At 51.6% G+C, this 21,609-nt stretch overlaps 1 protein-coding gene across 1 annotated transcript; it reads left to right on the top strand.

Annotated features, from left to right (window-relative positions):
* Positions 1-1,209: 1,209 nt before the first annotated feature.
* Positions 1,210-21,364, top strand: LOC144674596 (SWI/SNF-related matrix-associated actin-dependent regulator of chromatin subfamily B member 1-like; the record flags this gene model as incomplete). Its single annotated transcript, XM_078535869.1, has 5 exons — positions 1,210-1,366; positions 10,816-10,927; positions 15,134-15,263; positions 19,734-19,871; positions 21,237-21,364. Coding segments are annotated over exons 1-5 (592 nt in total), but the record flags the coding sequence as incomplete, so codon positions are not given.
* Between the last annotated feature and the right edge of the window lie 245 nt (positions 21,365-21,609).

Raw genomic sequence — 21,609 nt, 5'->3', positions numbered from 1 at the left:
CACTTCCTCAGTACTGACCCTCCGACAGTGCGGCACTCCCTCAGTACTGACCCTCCGACAGTGCAGCACTCCCTCAGTACTGACCCTCCGACAGTGCGGCACTCCCTCAGTACCGACCCTCCGACAGTGCAGCACTCCCTCAGTACTGACCCTCCGACAGTGCGGCACTTCCTCAGTACTGACCCTCCGACAGTGCGGCACTTCCTCAGTACTGACCCTCCGACAGTGCAGCACTCCCTCAGTACTGACCCTCCGACAGTGCGGCACTCCCTCAGTACCGACCCTCCGACAGTGCAGCACTCCCTCAGTACTGACCCTCCGACAGTGCAGCACTTCCTCAGTACTGACCCTCCGACAGTGCAGCACTCCCTCAGTACTGACCCTCTGACAGTGCAGCACTCCCTCAGTACTGACCCTCCGACGGTGCGGCACTCCCTCAGCACTGACCCTCCGACAGTGCGGCACTCCCTCATTACTGACCCTCCGACAGTGCGGCACTCCCTCAGCACTGACCCTCCGACAGTGCAGCACTCCCTCAGTACTGACCCTCCGACAGTGCAGCACTCCCTCAGTACTGACCCTCCGACGGTGCGGCACTCCCTCAGCACTGACCCTCCGACAGTGCGGCACTCCCTCAGTATTGACCCTCCGACAGTGCGGCGCTCCTTCAGTACTGACCCTCCAACAGTGCAGTGCTCCCTCAGTACTGACCCTCCGACAGTGCAGCGCTCCCTCAGCACTGACCCTCCGACAGTGCGGCGCGCCCTCAGTACTGACCCTCCGACAGTGCAGCGCTCCCTCAGTACTGACCCCACTACTGAACCTTCAGCAGTACACTTATCCCTCAGAGCCGACCCTTTGACAGCACAGTACTGCCTTATTACTGACCCTCTGACAGTGCGGCACTCCCTCGGTACTGACCCTCCGGCGGTGGGTGGGGGTGGGGGGGTCTGAAAGGCAGCACCTTCTGACTGCAAGGCGCTGTATAAATGCAAGTTCCTGCTGTTGGTAGATGGGATCCCAGTTCTCACTCTTAAAGAGTGGTTGAGATGGGTGAGGGCTGATTGTTTCTTGTACAGTCTGCTGGCTTCCCTTGTCCTGTTTATTCTACATTCTGCCTTGCAATTGGCTGGATGCTCTCTTGCTGTAGGTGTGGAAGCTTTTCATTAAGATTCTGTCTGCGTTTTCTCTCTCTCTCTCTCTCTTTCATCCCCCTCTCTTCCTCCTGCTGTTTTTTCTCTCTGTGTCTCTCTCTCTCTCTCTTTTTCTCTTTCCAATCCAAATGGCTGCGAGTAAAACATTTGGTTTGAAACCTGTGAAATTTCAACTGGAGCAAGCAAGCGAATGGTTCATGATTGGATCAGAGGTAAGGTCCAGAGACACTGACACAGCATTCAAACACCACACAGGCAGACAGACAGACAGACAGAGAGAGAGAGAGAGAGGGGAGGGCTGCTTAGCACCAATGCCAAAGAATTCAGTGCAACAAGATATATATATATTTTAAACATGACAAATGCATGCAGACAATCATTAACCTGGAGCTATCCTTTAACTCCGGCACGAGCTGATGCAATGTCTGTTTTGAGTGCAGTTTTACTACGTTGTTTAGAACGTGGATTGAGGGAGCTGCAGAAACGATGCCAAGGAAGAGATGGTGGGGGGAGGGGTGGGGGTGGGGGGGGTTGTGGGTGGTGAAATTCATACTGTGCCGGTATTGGGGGTGGGGGGGGGCTGTGGGCTGAACAATTTTCCAGATGTGCTGTGCTGTAAATCAGCTCATTGTTCATCTTCCTTCTCCCCCCACCCCCCACCCCCCCCAGCATTTAAATGTCCTGTAAAAGGTGACGTCGAATATCACCGAGAGGGGAAAAAACCACATGGTGGGTGGGTGGGGGGGTCACAAATTCTTGCTTTGTCCCCATTCCCGCTCCCTCACCTCCCATTTCCTGTACCTTTCCCCCCCCTCACAGTCCATCCTGTCCATCTGACAGCTGTGTGGGGGGGGAGATGGGGGTGTGTGTGGGGGGGAGATGGGGGTGTGGGGGGGGGGGGTAGAAGGGGGTGTGTGTGGGGGGGAGATGGGGGTGTGTGGGGGGGGAGATGGGGGTGTGGGGGGGGGTAGAAGGGGGTGTGTGGGGGGGAGATGGGGGTGTGTGTGTGTTGGGGGGAGATGGGGGTGTGGGGGGAGATTTGGGGGTGTGTGTGGAGGGGAGATGGGGGTGTGTGTGTGGGGGGGAGATGGGGGTGTGGGGGGAGATTTGGGGGTGTGTGTGGAGGGGAGATGGGGGTGTGTGTGTGGGGGGAGATGGGGGTGTGGGGGGAGATTTGGGGGTGTGTGTGGAGGGGAGATGGGGGTGTGTGTGTGGGGGGGAGATGGGGGTGTGGGGGGAGATTTGGGGGTGTGTGTGGGGGGTAGATGGGGGTGTGTGGGGGGGGAGATGGGGCTGTGTGTGGGGGGGGAGATGGGGGTGTGTGGGGGGGAAGACAGGGGTGTGTGGGGGGGAGATGGGGGTGTGTGGGGGGGAGATGGGTGTGTGTGGGGGGGGGAGATGGGGGTGTGGAGGGGAGATGGGGGTGTGTGGGGGGGGAGATGGGGGTGTGTGGGGGGGGAGATGGGGGTGTGGGGGGGAGATGGGGGTGTGGAGGGGTAGATGGGGGTGTGTGGGGGGGAGATGGGGGTGTGTGGGGGGGAGATGGGGGGGTGTGGGGGGGAGATGGGGGTGTGTTGGGGGGGGGGGAGATGGGGGTGTGTGGGGGGGGAGATGGGGGTGTGGAGGGGAGATGGGGGTGTGTGGGAGGGGCGATGGGGGTGTGGGGGGGGGAGATGGGGGTGTGTGGGGGGGGAGATGGGGGTGTGTGGGGGGGAGATGGGGGGGTGTGGGGGGGAGATGGGGGTGTGTGGGGGGGGAGATGGGGGTGTGTGGGGGGGGAGATGGGGGTGTGTGGGGGGGAGATGGGGGGGTGTGGGGGGGAGATGGGGGTGTGTGGGGGGGAGATGGGGGTGTGTGTGGGGGGGAGATGGGGGTGTGGGGGGGGGGGTAGAAGGGGGTGTGTTGGGGGGGGGATGGGGGTGTGTGGGGGGGTAGATGGGGGTGTGGGGGGGGTAGATGGGGGTGTGTGTGGGGGGGGTAGATGGGGGTGTGGGGGGGAGAGATGGGGGTGTGTGGTGGGGGGGTAGATGGGGGTGTGGGGGGGAGAGATGGGGGTGTGTGGGGGGGGGTAGATGGGGGTGTGGGGGGGAGAGATGGGGGTGTGTGTGGAGGGGAGATGGGGGTGTGTGTGGAGGGGAGATGGGGGTGTGTGGGGGGAGATGGGGGTGTGTGTGGGGGGTGGAGATGGGGGTGTGTGTGGAGGGGAGATGGGGGTGTGTGGGGGGAGATGGGGGTGTGTGTGGGGGGTGGAGATGGTGGTACTGACCCTCCAACAGTGCGGCACTCCCTCAGTACTGACCCTCCGACAGTGCAGCACTCCCTCAGTACTGATCCTCCGACAGTGCAGCACTCCCTCAGTACTGACCCTCCGACAGTGCGGCACTCCCTCAGTACTGACCCTCCGACAGTGCGGCACTCCCTCAGTACTGACCCTCCAATAGTGCGCCGCTGGAAAGGCTGAAGCCTTTGCAGCCACCTCCAGCCAGAAGTGCTGAGTGGATGACCCATCTCGGCCTCCTCCGGAGGTCCCCAACATCACAGATACCAGTCTTCAGCCGATTTTATTCTCTGCACGTGATATCAGAAATGGCTGAAGGCACCGGATGCTGCAAAGGCTGTGGGCCCTGACAATATTCCACAACAGTACTGATGACTAGTGCTCCAGAACTTGCCACACTCCTAGCCAAGCTGTTCCAGTGCAGCTACAACACTGGCATCTACCCGGCTGTGTGGAAAATTGCCCAGGTATGTCCTGATGGAAGTGTGTCCAGCTGCAGCTCCTGGAAGCTCGGGTTTCAGAGCTGGAACGGCGGCTGGGGACACTGTGGAGCATCCGTGAGTCTGAGAGCATCGTGGATAGCACGTTTAGAGAGGTGGTCACACCGCAGCTGAAGGGACTTGAGCAAGGAAGGGAATGGGTGACCACCAGGCAGTCCAAGAGAAACAGGCAGGTAGCTCAGGAGTCCCCTGGGGTCCCGCTCGCAAATCGGCATTCCACTTTGGAGGCTGATGAGGGCGCTGGTTCCTCCAGGGAGTGCGGACAGAGCCAAGCTTCTGGCACCACAAGCAGCCTGTCTCTACAGGAGGGGAGGAAGGGCAATAGTAATAGGGGATTCTATAGTCAGGGGAACAGATAGGTGCTACTGTGGCCGTCAACGTGACTCCAGGATGGTATGTTGTCTCCCTGGTGTCAGGGTCCGGGCTGTCACTGAACGGCTGCAGGGCATCCTGAAGGGGGAGGGTGATAAGGCAGAGGTCATGATACATGTTGGTACCAATGACATAGGTAGAAAGAGGGATGAAGTCTTGCATCAAGAATTCAGGGAGTTTGGCAGGAGACTAAAAAGCAAGACCTCTCGGGTTGTAATCTCTGGATTACTCCCAGTGCCACGTGCTAGCGAGCTCAGAAATAGGAGAATAGCGCAGATGAACATGTGGCTTAAGAGTTGGTGCAGGAGGGAGGGCTTTAGATTCCTGGATCACAGGGACTGTTTCTGGGGATGGTGGGACCTGTGCAAGCGGGACGGTCTACATCTGAACCAGAGCGGGACTAACATCCTTGCGGGCAGGTTTGCTAGTACTGTTGAGAGGAGTTTAAACTAATTTGGCAGGGGGAGGGGACACAGAATGTTAGCAGAATAGGGACACATCACAATACAGTAAAACAATCAAGTCAGAGGGAGTACAGCTGCAATAAGCTTCAAGGGAGTAAGGCAAGGCTGGATGGCCTCTACTTTAATGCCAGGAGTATTACAAGTAAAAAGGATGAGTTAAGGGTGAGGATTGACACGTGGAATTATGATATAGTAGCCATCACAGAGACGTGGTTGAGGGAGGGGCAGGATTGGCAGCTCAACATTCCAGGATATCGAATCTTCAGGCGAGACAGGGGAGGGGGTAAAAGAGGAGGAGGCATTGCATTATTAGTTAAGGAGTCAGTTACTGCAGTAAGGAGAGATGATATCTTGGAGGGGGCATCAAATGAAGCTTTATGGGTAGAGTTTAGGAATAAAAAAGGGGCAACCACATTGTTAGGTGTTTATTATAGACCCTCAGACAGTCAGCGGGAAATTGAGAAGCAAATATGTGCACAATTTGTGGAGCTGCGTAAAAGCCATAACAATAGGGTAATTATATTAGGTGATTTCAACTTTCCCAACATTAATTGGGATAGACATAGTGTTAAGGGCTTGGATGGAGTGGATTTCTTGAAATGTGTACAGGAGAACTTTTTAGGTCAATATGTAGAGGGTCCAACAAGGAACGGCGCAGTGCTGGACCTAATTCTGGGGAATGAAGCTGGACAGGTGGCTGAGGTGGTGGTGGGCGAGCATTTTAGTGATAGCGACCTACATGATACAATTTAAGCTTATTATGGACAAAGAAATAGACAAGTTGCAAAAAAATGTTTGGATTGGGGGAGAGTGGATTTTAGTAAAATAAGGCAGGATCTGGCCAAGGTAGACTGGGAACAGTTACTTGTGGGGAAATCTACAGAGGAACAGTGGGGGGTGTTCAGAAAGGAAATGGGGAGGGTACAGACTCAACATGTTCCCTCTAGGGTGATAGGAAGGACTAACAAGCCCAGAGAACCATGGATGTCCAGAGATATTCAGGATACGATGAGAAGGAAAAGAGAGGCTTTTAGCAGGTACATGGGAGCAAATCAGCGGAGACATTAGTGGAGTACAGACAGTGCAGGGTGGAGATTAAGAAAGCAATTCAGAGAGCATAGAGGGGATATGAGAAAGCTCTGGCTGGTAAAAGTTGGTAAAATCCCAAGATATTCTTTAAGTATATCAATGGGAAGAGGATAACCAGGGAAAGAGTAGGGCCCATTAGGGACCAAGGGGGCAATCTATGGGTGGAGCCACGGACATTGGTAGAGTGTTGAATGAATACTTCACGTCTGTCTTCACCCAAGAGAATGAGGATGAAGGTATGGAACTCGAGTAGAGAGACTGCGAGGTTCTTGAGCAAATTGATACAGGGAGTGACAAGGTATTGGAGGTTGTTGGCAGGCTTAAAAGTGGACAAATCTCCATGTCCGGATGATTTGTGTCCCAGGCTGCTGAGGGAGGCAAGGGAGGAGATCACAGGAGCTCTGACCCAAATCTTTAATTCCTCTCTGGCCATGGGGCAGGTGCCAGAGGACTGGAGAACAGCTAATGTGGTTCCGCTATTTAAGAGGGGTTGTAGAGATAAGCCAGGGAACTACAGGCCAGTGCGTCTCACGTCAGTGGTAGGGAAACTATTGAAGAAAATTCTGAAGGAGAGAATCTATCTCCACTTGGAGAGGCAAAGTTTGATCAGGGATATTCAGCATGGCTTTGTCAGAGGGAGATCATGCCTAACAAATTTGATTGAATTTTTTGAGGAGGTGACCAGGTGTGTAGATGAGGGTTGTGCAGTTGATGTAGTTTATATGGATTTCAGCAAAGCCTTTAACAAGGTCCCACATGGGAGACTTATAAAGAAGGCAAATGCACATGGGATACAGGGTAATTTGATAAGGTGGATTCAAAATTGGCTTAGTTGTAGGAGACAGAGGGTGATGACAGAAGGATGCTTTAGTGACTGGAAGCCAGTGTCCAGTGGCGTACCACAGGGATCTGTGCTGGGTCCCCTATTATTCGTCATTTATATAAATGACATAGATGACTATGTGGTGGGTAGGATTAGTAAGTTTGTGGATGACACAAAGATTGGCCGGGTGGTTAACAGTGAGGTTGAGTGTCTAGGGCTACAGGAAGATATAGACAAGATGGTCAAATGGGCAGATAAGTGGCAGATGGAATTTAACCCTGAAAAATGTGAGGCAATACACTTTGGAAGGAGTAACTTGACAAGGAAGTATTCAATGAACATGACACGAGGAAGTTCTGAGGAACAAATGGACCCTGGCGTGTGTGTCCATAGATCTCTGAAGGCAGAGGGGCATGTTAGTGGGGTGGTGAAAAAGGCATATGGGACACTTGCCTTTATCAATCGAGACATAGATTACAAAAGTAGGGAGGTCATGTTGGAGTTGTATAGAACCTTGGTGAGGCCACAGCTGGAGCACTGTGTGCAGTTGTGGTCGCCACATTATAGGAAGGATATGATTGCACTGGAGGAGGTGCAGAGGAGATTCACCAGGATGTTGCCTGGGATGAAACATTTAAGTTATGAAGAGAGGTTGGATAGACTTGAGTTGTTTTCGTTGGAGCAGAGAAGACTGAGGGGCGACCTGATCGAGGTGTACAAGATTATGAGGAGCATGGACAGGGTGGATAGGGAGCAGCTGTTCCCCTTAGTTGAAGGGTCAGTCACAAGGGGACACAAGTTCAATGTGAGGGGCAGGAGGTTTAGGGGGGATGTGAGGAAAAACTTTTTTACCCTGAGGGTGGTGACGGTCTGGAATGCGCTGCCTGGGAGGGTGGTGGAGGCGGGTTGCCTCACATCCTTTAAAAAGTACCTGGATGAGCACTTGGCACGTCATAACATTCAAGGCTATGGGCCAAGTGCTGGTAAATGGGATTAGGTAGGTAGGTCAGGTGTTTCTCACGTGGGGCTTCTTCTGCACTCTGTGATTCTGTACACAAAAAGCAGGACAAATCTAACCCAGCCAATTACTGACCCATCAGTCTACTCTCAATCATCAGTAAAGTGATGAAATGGGTAGAGTCATAGAGGTCTACAGCACAGAAAAGGGCCCTTCAGCCCATCGAGTCTGCGCTGGTCAAACAAGTACCTAACTATTCTAATCCCATTTTCCAGCACTAGGCCCATAGCCTTGTATGCCACGGCATTGCAAGTGCACATCCAAATACTTCTTAAATGTTATGAGGGTTTCTGCCTCTACCACCCTTTCAGGCAGTGAGTTCCTGATTCCCACCACCCTCTGGATGAAAACATTCTTCCTCACACCCCTTTAAACCTCCTGCCCCTTCCCTTAAATCTATGCCCCCTGGTTATTGACCCCTCCACCAAGGGGAAAGGTTCCTTCCTGTCTACCCTATCTATGCCTCTCATAAGTTTATACACCTCGGAATCATGTCCCCCCTCAATCTCCTCTGCTCCAGGGAAAATAACCCCAGTCTATCTAATCTCTCCTCAGAACTAAAACTCTCCAGCCCAGGCAACATCCTGGTAAACCTCCTCTGCACTCTCTCTAGTGCAATTACATCAACAGTGCTATCAAGCATCACTCCCTCAGCAATAACTTGCTCATTGACACTCAGTTTTGGTTCTGCCAGGGCCACTCAGCTCCTGACCTCATTACAGCCTTGATTCAAATGTGGACAAAAGAGCTGAACTCCAAAGGTGAGGTGAGAGTGACTGCCCTTGATATCAAGGCCACATTTGACCGAGTGTGGCATCAAGGAGCCCTAGCAAAACTGAAGTCAATGGGAATCAGGGGAAAACTCTCCGCTGGTTGGAGTCATACCTAGCACAAAGGAAGATGGTTGTGTTTGTTGGAGGTCAGTCATCTCAGCTCCAGGACATCACTGTAGGGGTTCCTCAGGGTAGTGTCCTCGGCCCAACCATCTTCAGCTGCTTCATCAATGACCTTCCTTCCATCATAAGGTCAGAAGTGGGGATGTTCGCTGATGATTGCACAATGTTCAGCACCATTCGCGACTCCTCAGACACTGAAGCAGCCCATGTCCAAATGCAGCAAGACCTGGACAATATCCAGGATTGGGCTGACAAGTGGTAAGTAACATTCGCACCACACAAATGCCAGGCAATGACCACCTCCAAGAGGAAAGAATCCAACTATCCCCCAAGGCATTCAATGGCATTACCATTGCTGAATCCCTCCACTATCAACATCCTGGGGGTCACCATTGACCAGAACTGAACTGGACCAGCCATATAAATACTGTGGCTACAAGAGCAGGTCAGAGGCTGGGAATCCTGTGATGAGTAACTCACCTCCTGACTCCCCAAGGTCTGTCCACCATCTACAAGGCACAAGTCAGGAGTGTGATGGGATACTCCCCACTTGCCTGGATGTGTGCAGCTCCCACAACACTCAAGAAGCTCATCACCATCCAGGTGTCCACTTGATTGGCACTCCATCTACCACCTTCAACGTTCACTCCCTCCACCACCCACGCACAGTAGCGGCAGTGTGTGTACCATCTACAAGATGCACTGCAGCAACTCACCAAGGCTCCTTCGACAGCACCTTCCAAACCCATGACCACTACCATGTAGAAGGACAAGGGCAGCAGGCGCAAGGAACACCGCCACCTGGAAGCTCCCCTCCAAGTCACACCATCCTGACTTGGAAATATATCGGCCGTTCCTTCACTGTCGCTGGGTCAAAATCCTGGTACACCTTCCCTAACAGCACTGTGGGTGTACCTACACCACAGGGACTGCAGCGGTTCAAGAAGGCAGCTCACTGCCACCTTCTCAAGGGGCAATTAGGGATGGGTAATTAGGGATGGGCAATAAATGCTGGCCCAGCCAGCGAAGGCCACATCCCGTGAAAGAAGGAAAAAATGTGCAGGCACATGGCAGATGCATTTTAACACGGAGAAGTGTGAAGTGATATAGGAGGAAGAATGATTGAAGTCAATATACAGCAATTGGTTCAATATTAAATGATAGGGTAGGACAGAGAGAACTTGAGATGTACACACACGAATGTTTGAAGGTGGTGGTCAAGTTGTGAAGGCAGTTAAATAAAAAAGCGGGGAAGGTATTGATAAGTTTTCACAAATCTCTGGTTAGTCCTCAGCTGGAGTCTTGTGTCCAGTTCTGGGACACCACATTTTCGAACAGAAGTCAAGACCTGGAGAATGTGCAGAGGAGATTTACCAGAATGAATGTGGAGAAACTGGAGATTGAATTGAGGCGTTCATAATCATGTCAGATCAGTAAGGGTTTTTTAATTAGTTCACAGGATGTGGGCTTTGCTGGCTGGGCCCAGCATTTATTACCCATCCCTCATTGCCCCTTGAGAAGGTGGTGGTGAGCTCCCTGCAGCCCACGTGGTGTAGGTACACCCACAGTGCTTTTTTTTAATATTCGTTCATGGGACGTGGGCTTATTGCCCATCCCTAATTGCCCTTGTTCAGAGGGCATTTTTAAGGGTCGGAGAGTTTGGTGGAGAGATGAGGCGAAATGCCTTTTGATGCATCGAGTTGTTGTGATCTGGGACGCGCTGCCTGAAAGGGGGAAAGGTGGAAGCAGATTCAATAGGAACGCTCAAAAGTGGGAATTGTGTAAACGCTTGATTGGGGAACAATTTGCGGGAGCATGTGGTAAACAGCAGGGAAGCGGGGTTAATTGGGTAGATCCACCAAAGGACAGCACAGACACAATGGGCTGAATGGTCCCCTGCCATGCTGCATCATTCTATGATTGAATAAAAGCTAACTTGCTGTGGTCCCTATTTTTGGCTCAGCTTTGCTGTCAATTTATCCCATTCAATTTTTCTTTGTCAACAGTCACAGAGTAATTGCGGGCTCTGGTCATTGGGTGGTGCTGCAGATCGAGGATCTCTCTCTCACTGTCCCTCCTCCCCACCCCCTAATCAGACTCCATTTTGTAACTGCAAACCAAACCTCTCACTATGGAGAGAACTGCCGTTTTGCAATGAACCTTGAAGATAAAGCCCTTTTCTCATGTGTACTGACACTTGCAAATCCTGTGTTTCTGAAAGGTTGGAAATTACCTCCGCATGTTCCGGGGCTCACTGTATAAAAAGTACCCATCCCTGTGGAGACGGCTGGCCACAGTCGAGGAGAGGAAGAAGATTGTTGCCTCATCACATGGTAAGGGTGAACCTGAGGCTGTGTCCCAGCTCCCAGTCTCATTGCTCCTGCTACTTTCAGCCTGTACCTCTGCCCCTGAGCAGGATTCTCCCAGACCCTGTGTGTTTGCACATTCTCACATGCACACATTCAGTCTCACACACACACACTCGCACACACTGTCTCACACAGGCACACTCACTCTCTCACACACACTTATACACATTCTCACACGCACACATTCAGTCTCACACACACACACTCGCACACACTGTCTCACACAGGCACACTCACTCTCACACACACTTATATACATTCTCACACGCACGCATTCAGTCTCACACACACACATTCGCACACACACTCTCACACAGGCACACTCACTCTCTCACACACTTATATACATTCTCACACGCACGCATTCAGTCTCACACACACACACACACTCGCACACACTGTCTCACACAGGCACACTCACTCTCTCACACACACTTATACACATTCTCACACGCACGCATTCAGTCTCACACACACACACACTGTCTCACACAGGCGCATTCACTCTCACACACTTATACACATTCTCACACGCACGCATTCAGTCTCACACACACACACACTCTCACACAGGCACACTCACTCTCTCACACACTTATACACATTCTCACACGCACGCATTCAGTCTCACACACACACACACTCGCACACACTGTCTCACACAGGCACACTCACTCTCTCACACACCTATACACATTCTCACACGCATGCATTCAGTCTCACACATACACACACACTCGCACACACTGTCTCACACGGGCACACTCACTCTCTCACACACACTTATACACATTCTCACATGCACGCATTCAGTCTCACACACACACTCGCACACACTGTCTCACACAGGCACACTCACTCTCTCACACACACTTATACACATTCTCACACGCACGCATTCAGTCTCACACACACACACACACACACTCGCACACACTGTCTCACACAGGCACACTCCCTCTCTCACACACACTTATACACATTCTCACACGCACGCATTCAGTCTCACACACACACACACTCGCACACACTGTCTCACACAGGCACACTCACTCTCTCACACACACTTATACACATTCTCACACACACGCATTCAGTCTCACACACACACTGTCTCACACAGGCGCACTCACTCTCTCACACACACTTATACACATTCTCACACACACGCATTCAGTCTCACACACACACACACACTCGCACACACTGTCTCACAGAGGCGTACTCACTCTCTCACACGCACTTATACACATTCTCACACACACGCATTCAGTCTCACACACACTCGCACACACTGTCTCACACAGGCGCACTCACTCTCTCACACACTTATACACATTCTCACACGCACGCATTCAGTCACCCCCTCCCTCGCACGCGCTCCCTCGCACGTGCTCCCTCACTCTCACATGCACTCACACACATGCTCTCACATACTCTACCACCCACACTCTCACTCACATTCACACATTATCTGACACACTCACATTCTCTCACACGCATCCTCTCACACACACACTCCCTCACTCTCACACATTCTCTCACACTCACACACACACACAATCTCACACTCACACACACGTGCTTCAGACACATGCTTTAGACACAGATACACACACACAGACGCACGCTCACACACATATGCACACACACGCACACAGCCACACATGCTCACACACACACGCTCACACACACACGCTCACATGCTTTAGGCACACACACACAAACACAGACATACACACAGATACACACAATATCTCTCTCACACACTCACACACGCTCACATATTCAGACATATTCTCACCCACAGAAACTATAGGTGACTGGTAGTTACTAAACTAGTAGCCCAGAGGCCTGGATAATGCTCCGGACACTTGAGTTCAGATTCTACTCATGGCAGCTGGACAATGGAATTTAAATTCTGCTAATAAATAGATCTGGAATTTTTAAAAAAACTACTCATGATGATCACCAGATTGTCAAGAAAGAAACGCCGACTCATGCTCTTTAGGGAAGGGCAATCTGCCGCCCTTACCCGGTCTGACCTACATGTGACTCCAGACCCACAGCCACGTGGTTGACTCTGAACTGCCCTGTGAAATGGCTGAACAAGCCACTCAGTTGTATTAAAAAAACAGAAAGAGACAGGGTGTTGTGTAGGTCAGACCGGGTAAGGACGGTAGATTTCCTTCCCTAAAGGACATTAGTGAACCAGATGGGTTTTTACAACAATCGACAAGGGCTTCATGGTCATCATCAGACTTTTCATTCCAGGTTTTTATTGAATTCAAATTTCACCTCTGGGATTTGAACCAAGGTCCCCAGAGCATTACCCTGGCTCTCTGGATTGGAGTATTACTCTGAATACAGCCCAGGGACTAATCTTCATGCTACTGTCTCCCTTGACAGGCTGGTTGGGGGTGGGGATGGTAACCCAGTGCAGTGAGACAGGGAGACCAGCAGATGGGGATAGAGAGCTGGGTAACTGGCTGTACAGGAGCTGACACTGAGACACACACACACACAGACAGACCGTACAGGAGCTGACACTGAGACACACACACACACACACACAGACCGTACAGGAGCTGACACTGAGACACACACACACACAGACAGACAGACAGACCGTACAGGAGCTGACACTGAGACACACACACAGATCGTACAGGAGCTGACACTGAGACACACACACACGGACTGTACAGGAGCTGACACTGAGACACACACACGGACCGTACAGGAGCTGACACTGAGACACACACACAGACCGTACAGGAGCTGACACTGAGACACACACGCGCGGACGGTACAGGAGCTGATACTGAGACACACACACGGACCGTACAGGAGCTGATACTGAGACACACACACGTGGACCGTACAGGAGCTGATACTGAGACACACACATGGACCGTACAGGAGCTGACACTGAGACACACACACGTGGACCGTACAGGAGCTGATACTGAGACACACACACACGGACTGTACAGGAGCTGACACTGAGACACACACACGGACCGTACAGGAGCTGACACTGAGACACACACACAGACCGTACAGGAGCTGACACTGAGACACACACACAGACTGTACAGGAGCTGACACTGAGACACACACACACGGACTGTACAGGAGCTGACACTGAGACACACACACACACCGTACAGGAGCTGACACTGAGACACACACACACGGACTGTACAGGAGCTGACACTGAGACACACACACAGACTGTACAGGAGCTGACACTGAGACACACACACACAGACTGTACAGGAGCTGACACTGAGACACACACACAGACCGTACAGGAGCTGACACTGAGACACACACACAGACTGTACAGGAGCTGATACTGAGACACACACACAGACCGTACAGGAGCTGACACTGAGACACACACACGGACCGCACAGGAGCTGATACTGAGACACACACAGAGACTGTACAGGAGCTGACACTGAGACACACACACGGACCGCACAGGAGCTGATACTGAGACACACACACAGACTGTACAGGAGCTGACACTGAGACACACACACACAGACTGTACAGGAGCTGACACTGAGACACACACACAGACCGTACAGGAGCTGACACTGAGACACACACACACAGACCGTACAGGAGCTGACACTGAGACACACACACAGACTGTACAGGAGCTGACACTGAGACACACACACACAGACCGTACAGGAGCTGACACTGAGACACACACACACAGACCGTACAGGAGCTGACACTGAGACACACACACACAGACCGTACAGGAGCTGACACTGAGACACACACACAGACTGTACAGGAGCTGACACTGAGACACACACACACAGACCGTACAGGAGCTGACACTGAGACACACACACAGACCGTACAGGAGCTGACACTGAGACACACACACAGACCGTACAGGAGCTGACACTGAGACACACACACAGACTGTACAGGAGCTGACACTGAGACACACACACACAGACCGTACAGGAGCTGACACTGAGACACACACACACAGACCGTACAGGAGCTGACACTGAGACACACAGAGTCTCGCCCGCAATTTGCACTGTGCCTATAATTCAGTTTCAACGCTTCCATTTGAGAACAGAGCGAGTAATTAACCATGTGTGAATATGTGTGTGTGTTTGCACATCTCTTAAGATCATGGCTACACGACACTGGCCACTAATGTCACCTTGTTACGTGCATCGGAAGTGGAGGAGATTCTGGAAGGAAATGATGAGAAATACAAGGCGATCTCAATCAGCACGGAGCCTCCAACCTACCTCCGGTACAGTCAACTTTGCGGGTTCTTGTCATGTGGTTCGTGTTTCAAATCGGGTTATAGAGGCTACCCGCCGACTACTCACTGTCCTCTCCCTCCCCGCCTGAGGGGAGAGATTGAGTGGAACGAGCCTATATTCCCTGAAGTTTAAAAGAATTAGAGATGATCCCACTAAAATATATAAAATTCCCAAAGCGTTTGATCCTGAGATTCATGTACAAGGACACCCAGATCCCTCTCTCTCCATTTAAATAATATTCTGCTTTCCCACTCTTCCTGCCAAAGTGGACAAACTCACATTGTTATGATACTTGGCCAGACGCCGGGACATCGGGGGAGGCCCAGTTAGGGAGTAGTGATGTGTTGTTTAGAGCAGATAAGGATTGAGTTTAAAGACACCTGCTTTGGAATAAAGTCCACGGGATTTGAACAAACACAATAAACTTCACTGCACAAAGTTGGAAAAGTAAAACAATCTACTCCATTCATCATTTAGAATTAACATGAGGTATATATGAATTAACAGACAAACTGTGGTCGGACACATCACGCTGCAGAGTAAATGACAGACGCAACCAAGATAGAGTCCATGGATTTCCCAGGAACCCACCCAGACGTTAGTCAAACAACCTCACTGAAACTTCGTCTTTCTCACAGGGGTTTCCAATGTCCACCTTTGAAGATCTGTCCTAGAGTTCTCTCTGAAAGTCACTACTGCCTCCAAAGGGGTACCTTCCTTTGCCCCAATGACCCCAGTATGGAGTCAGTCTGCTAACTGCAGCTCTTTCTTCAATTTAACTTAACTGGGACCTGTTGTTTTTTTTATCCATTCACGGGATGTGGGCTTCACTGGCTGGGCCCAGCATTTATTACCCATCCCTAACTGCCCCTTGAGAAGGTGGTGGTGAGCTGCCTTCTTGAATCACTGCAGTCCCTGTGGCGTAGGTACACCCACAGTGCTGTCAGGGAGGGAGTTCCAAGATTTTGACCCTGTGGTGTAGGTACACCCGCAGTGCTGTTAGGGAGGGAGTTCCAGGATTTTGACCCAGCGACAATGAAGGAACGGCCGATATATTCCCAAGTCAGGATGGTGAGTGACTCGGAGGGGAACTTCCAGGTGGTGGGTGTTCCCCATGTGTCTGCTGCCCTTGTCCTTCTAGATGGTGGTGGTCATAGGTTTGGAAGGTGCTGTCGAAGGAGCCTTGGTGAATTCCTGCAGTGCATCTTGTAGATGGTACACACGCTGCTGCTACTGTGCGTCGGTGGTAGAGGGAGTGAATGTTTGTGGATGGGGTGTCGATCAAGCGGGGCTGCTTTGTCCTGGATGGTGTTGAGCTTCTTGAGTGTTGTGGGAGCTGCACTCATCCAGGTAAGTGGGGAGTATTCCATCACACTCCTGACTTGTGCCTTGTCGATGGTGGACAGGCTTTGGGGGACTCAGGAAGTGAGTTACTCCCTGCAGGATTCTTAGCCTCTGACCTGCTCTTGTAGCCACAGTTATGGCCAAGTATGGCTAGTCCAGTTCAGTTTCTGGTCAATGGTAACCCCAAGGATGTGATAGTGGAGGATTCAGCGATGGTAATGCCATTGAACATCAAAGGGTGATGGTTGGATTCTCTCTTGTTGGAGATGGTCATTGCCTGGCACTTGTGTGGCATGAATGTTACTTGCCACTTGTCAGCCCAAGCCTGGATGTTGTCCAGGTCTTGCTGCATTCGGACATGGACTGCTTCAGTGTCTGAGGAGTCGTGAATGGTGCTGAACATTGTGCAGTCATCAGCGAACATCCCCACTTCTGACCTTATGATGGAAGGAAGGTCATTGATGAAGCAGCTGAAGATGGTTGGGCCGAGGACACTACCCTGAGGAACTCCTGCAGTGATGTTCTGGAACTGAGATGACTGACCTCCGACAACCACAACCATCTTCCTTTGTGCTAAGTATGACTCCAACCAGTGGAGAGTTTTCCCCCTGATTCCCATTGACTCCAGTTTTGCTAGGGCTCCTTGATGCCACACTCGGTCAAATGCTGCCTTGATGTCAAGGGCAGTCATTCTCACCTCACCTCGGGAGTTCAGCTCTTTCATCCATGTTTGAACTAAGGCTGTAATGAGGTCAGGAGCTGAGTGGCCCTGGCGGAACTCAAACTGGGCAACAGTGTGCAGGTTATTGCTCAGCAAGTGCCGCTTGATAGCACTGTTGATGACCCCTTCCATTACTTTACTGAAGGTTGAGAGTAGACTAATGGGGCGGTAAATGGCCAGGTTGGATTTGACCTGCTTTTTGTGCACAGGACATACCCAGGCAATTTTCCACACAACTGGGTAGATGCCAGTGTTGTAGCTGCACTGGAACAGCTTGGCTAGGGGCATGGCAAGTTCTGGAGCACAAGTCTCCAGTACTATTGCCAGAAGATTGTCAGGGCCCATAGCCTTTGCAATATCCAGTGCCTTCAGCTGTTTCTTGATATCACGTGGAGTGAATCGAATTGGTTGAAGACTGGCATCTGTGATGCTGGGGACCTCCGGAGGAGGCCGAGGTGGATCATCCACTCGGCACTTCTGGCTGAAGATTGTTGCGAATGCTTCACCTTATATTTTGCACTGATGTGCTGGGCTCCTCCATCATTGAGGATGGGGATATTTGTGGAGCCTCCTCCTCCAGTGAGTTGTTTAACTGTTCACCACCATTCACGACTGGATGAGGCAGGACTGCAGAGCTTAGATCTGACCCATTGGTTGTGAGATCGCTTAGCCCTGTCTATCACTTGCTGCTTGGCGCTCAAGTAGTCCTGTGTTATAGCTTCACCAGGTTGACACCTCATTTTTAGGTATGCCTGGTGCTGCTCCTGGCATGCCCTCCTGCACTCTTCATTCAACCAGGGTTGATCCCTGGCCTGGTGGTAATGGTTGAGTGGGGGATATGTTGGGCCATGAGGTTACAGATTGTGTTTGAGTACAATTCTGCTGCTGCTGATGGCCCACAGCGCCTCATAGATGCCCAGTCTTGAGTTGCTAGATCTGTTCGAAATCTATCCCATTTAACACGGTGGTAGTGCCACACAACATGATGGAAGGTCTCCTCAAAGTGAAGGCGGGACTGCGTCTCCACAACAACTGTGCGGTGATCACTCCTACCGATACTGTCATGGACAGATGCATCTGTGGCCGGCAGGATGGTGAGGATGAGATCAAGTATGTTTTTCCCTCTTGTTGGCTCCCTCACCACCTGCCACAGACCCAGTCCAGCAGCTTTGTCCTTTAGGACTCAGCCAGCTCGATCACCGAGCCACTCTTGGTGATGGATATTGAAGTCCCCCCACCCAGAGTACATTCTGCACCCTTACCACGCTCAGCGCTTCCTCCAAGTGGTGTTCAACATGGAGGAAGCACTGATTCATCAGCTGAGGGAGGGTGGTACGTGATAATCAGCAGGAGGTTTCCTTGCCCATGTTTGACCTGATGCCATGACACTACATGGGGTCTGGAGTCGATGCTGAGGACTCCCAGGGCAACTCCTTCCCGACTGTATACCAGTGTGTCACCACCTCTGCTGGGTCTGTCCTGCCAGTGGGACAGGACTACCCAGGGATGGTGATGGTGGAGTCTGGGTCATTATCTGTAAGATATGATTCTGTGAGGATGACTATGTCAGGCTGTTGCTTGATTAGTCTGAGAGACAGGTCTCCCGATTTTGGCACTAGCCCCCAGATGTTAGTAAAGAGGACTTTGCAGGGTTGACAGGGCTGAGTTTGCCGTTGTTGTTTCCAGTGCCCGGGTCAATGCCGTGTGGTCCATCCTTTTTTGTGACTTTGTAGCAACTGAATGTCTTGCTTGGCCATTTCAGAGGGCATTTGGGAGTCAACCACATAGCTGTGGGTCTGTAGTCATATGGAGGCCAGACCAGGTAAGGACGACAGATTTCCTTCCCTAAAGGGTATTAGTGAAGGTAATTAGTGAAGGTTTTTAACGACAATCGACCATGGTCATCATTAGAGTTCCAGATTTTTTATTGAATCCCACCATCTGCCAAGCGATGGCAGGGATTCGAACCCAGATCCCCAGAGCATCACTCTGCATCTCTGGATTACTAGTCCAGCGACAATACCACTGCACCATCGCCGCCCCATTACTATTGTGTCCCTCTGTCTGCATGAATCTTCTCAGCTGCAGGCTCCTCAAAACGTGACTGACTTACATTGACTGACCCTTGGACTGACATGGATGGCTTGTCAACACACTCCCATAGGGACCCGCCCTTTTGAAGAGGCAGGAACCAATGGAGCAGCATTGTAAAACCCTGTCCCTTTAAAGTAGACTGAACTTACACAGCACACACAGACATAATGAACGGGATTCATAACCATATGTTCAGTGAATCAGTGCCAGTTTGGTCTGTCTTTCTTGCTTACTGCGCTCTCTCTCTCTCTCTCGCTCTCTCACTCTTTTGTCCTCTATTTCCCACCCCCCACCACAGGGAACCAAAATCCAAGCGGAGCAACCAATGGGTGCCCACTCTGCCCAACAGCTCGCACCACCTGGATGCAGTGCCCTGCTCGACTGCCATCAACAGGAACCGTATGGGACGAGACAAGAAGAGGGTCTTCCCTCTGTGGTGAGTCAGGCGGGCTGGGAGTTGGGTACAAAGTCAGAGGGAAGCAGAAGCTCCAAAAGAGAGGTGTTGCCGGGCGCTGGTGGTTGGGGCTGGGGGTGCTGGTATTAACAGGTATGCCCAACATGCTAGCTTTAGTTGGCGGCGGGTGGTGCGGGCAAGCGTCCCATTTGTGGGGGGGGCTGCAGTGCACCCATGCATGGTGCCACTGGACAGTCATTAGGCTGATTGGAGGCATCTCCTTTCAGTACCTGGGGCCTGGGCCACCACACACTGAGCAGAACATTGGCCAGGCCTGAGCTGGAGCCTGCACCTATGCCTGGCTGTCCAGGGGGGCTGTCAGTGTCAGAGGGAGCGTGGATGGGGTGGAGCGGTGGGCGGCGGTAGGGGGAATAGGGATGGGCAGTGATTACCACCCTCGACCTGATCACACCTCACCAACTTCATCGACTCCTCGGGACCGGTTTGATCCTCTCTCTGCCTCGCTCCCTCTTTTGTCCAGCAAGGCCTGGACAATATCCAGGCTGGGCCTAATAAGTCGAAAGTTACATTTAGGCCACACAAGATGCCAAGTGATGACCATCTCCAATAAGAGAGAATCTAACCATCACCCTTTGACATTCAATGGCATTAGCATCACTGAATCCCCCACTATCAACATCCTGGGGGTTACCATTGACCAGAAACTGAACTGGACCAGCCATATAAATACTGTGGTTACAAGAGCAGGCCAGAGGCTGGGAATCCTGCGGAGAGTAATTCACCTCCTGACTCCCCAAAGCCTGTCCACCATCTACAAGGCACAAGTCAGGAGTGTGATGGAATACTCCCCCACTTGCCAGGATGAGTTGCAGCTCCCACAACACTCAAGAAGCTGGACACCGTCCAGGACAAAGCAGCCCCGCTTGATCGGCACGCCATCCACAAACATTCACTCCCTCCACCACCGATGCACAGTAGCGGCAGCGTGTGTACCATCTACAAGATGCACTGCAGCAACTCACCAAGGCTCCTTCGACAGCACCTTCCAAACCCACGACATCTACCACCTTAGATTGAGAAGGGCAGCAGACACATGGGGAACACCCACCACCTGGAAGTTCCCCCCTGAGTCACTCACCATCCCGACTTGGGAATATATCGGCCGTTCCTTCACTGGCGCTGAGTCAAAATCCTGGAACTCCCTCCCTAACAGCGCTGTGGGTGTACCTACACCACACGGGGACTGCAGCGGTTCAGGAAGGCAGCTCACCACCACCCTCTCAAGGGGTAATTAGGGATGGGCAATTAATGCTGCCATACCCAGTGGCATCCAAATCACCTAAAAATAACAGTTGATAAAAAAATCTCTTCACTCTGTTTCTGCAGTTTCGATGACCATGATCCAGCTGTCATCCACGAGAACGCAGCCCAGCCGGAGCTCCTGGTGCCCATCCGGCTGGACATGGAGATCGACGGGCAGAAATTGCGAGACACCTTCACCTGGAACATGAATGGTAACGGGACAGCTCTGAGAGAGCAGCGGGGAAACAAACGACTGTACCCTGGGTTATTAGTCCAGTAGCATAACCCTTACACTACTGTACCCTGGATTATTAGTCCAGTAACATAACCCTTATAATACTGTACCCTGGATTATTAGTCCAGTAACATAGCCCTTATACTACTGTACCCTGGGTTATTAGTCCAGTAACATAACCCTTATAATACTGTACCCTGGATTATTAGTCCAGTAACATAA

Source organism: Cetorhinus maximus, unplaced genomic scaffold, assembly GCF_964194155.1.
Source record: "Cetorhinus maximus unplaced genomic scaffold, sCetMax3.hap1.1 HAP1_SCAFFOLD_717, whole genome shotgun sequence".
In the NCBI taxonomy this organism is placed as follows: Eukaryota; Metazoa; Chordata; class Chondrichthyes; order Lamniformes; family Cetorhinidae; genus Cetorhinus; species Cetorhinus maximus.
The sequence above is the reverse complement of the archived record's forward strand: the minus strand, read 5'-3'. Positions and strand labels throughout refer to the sequence as shown.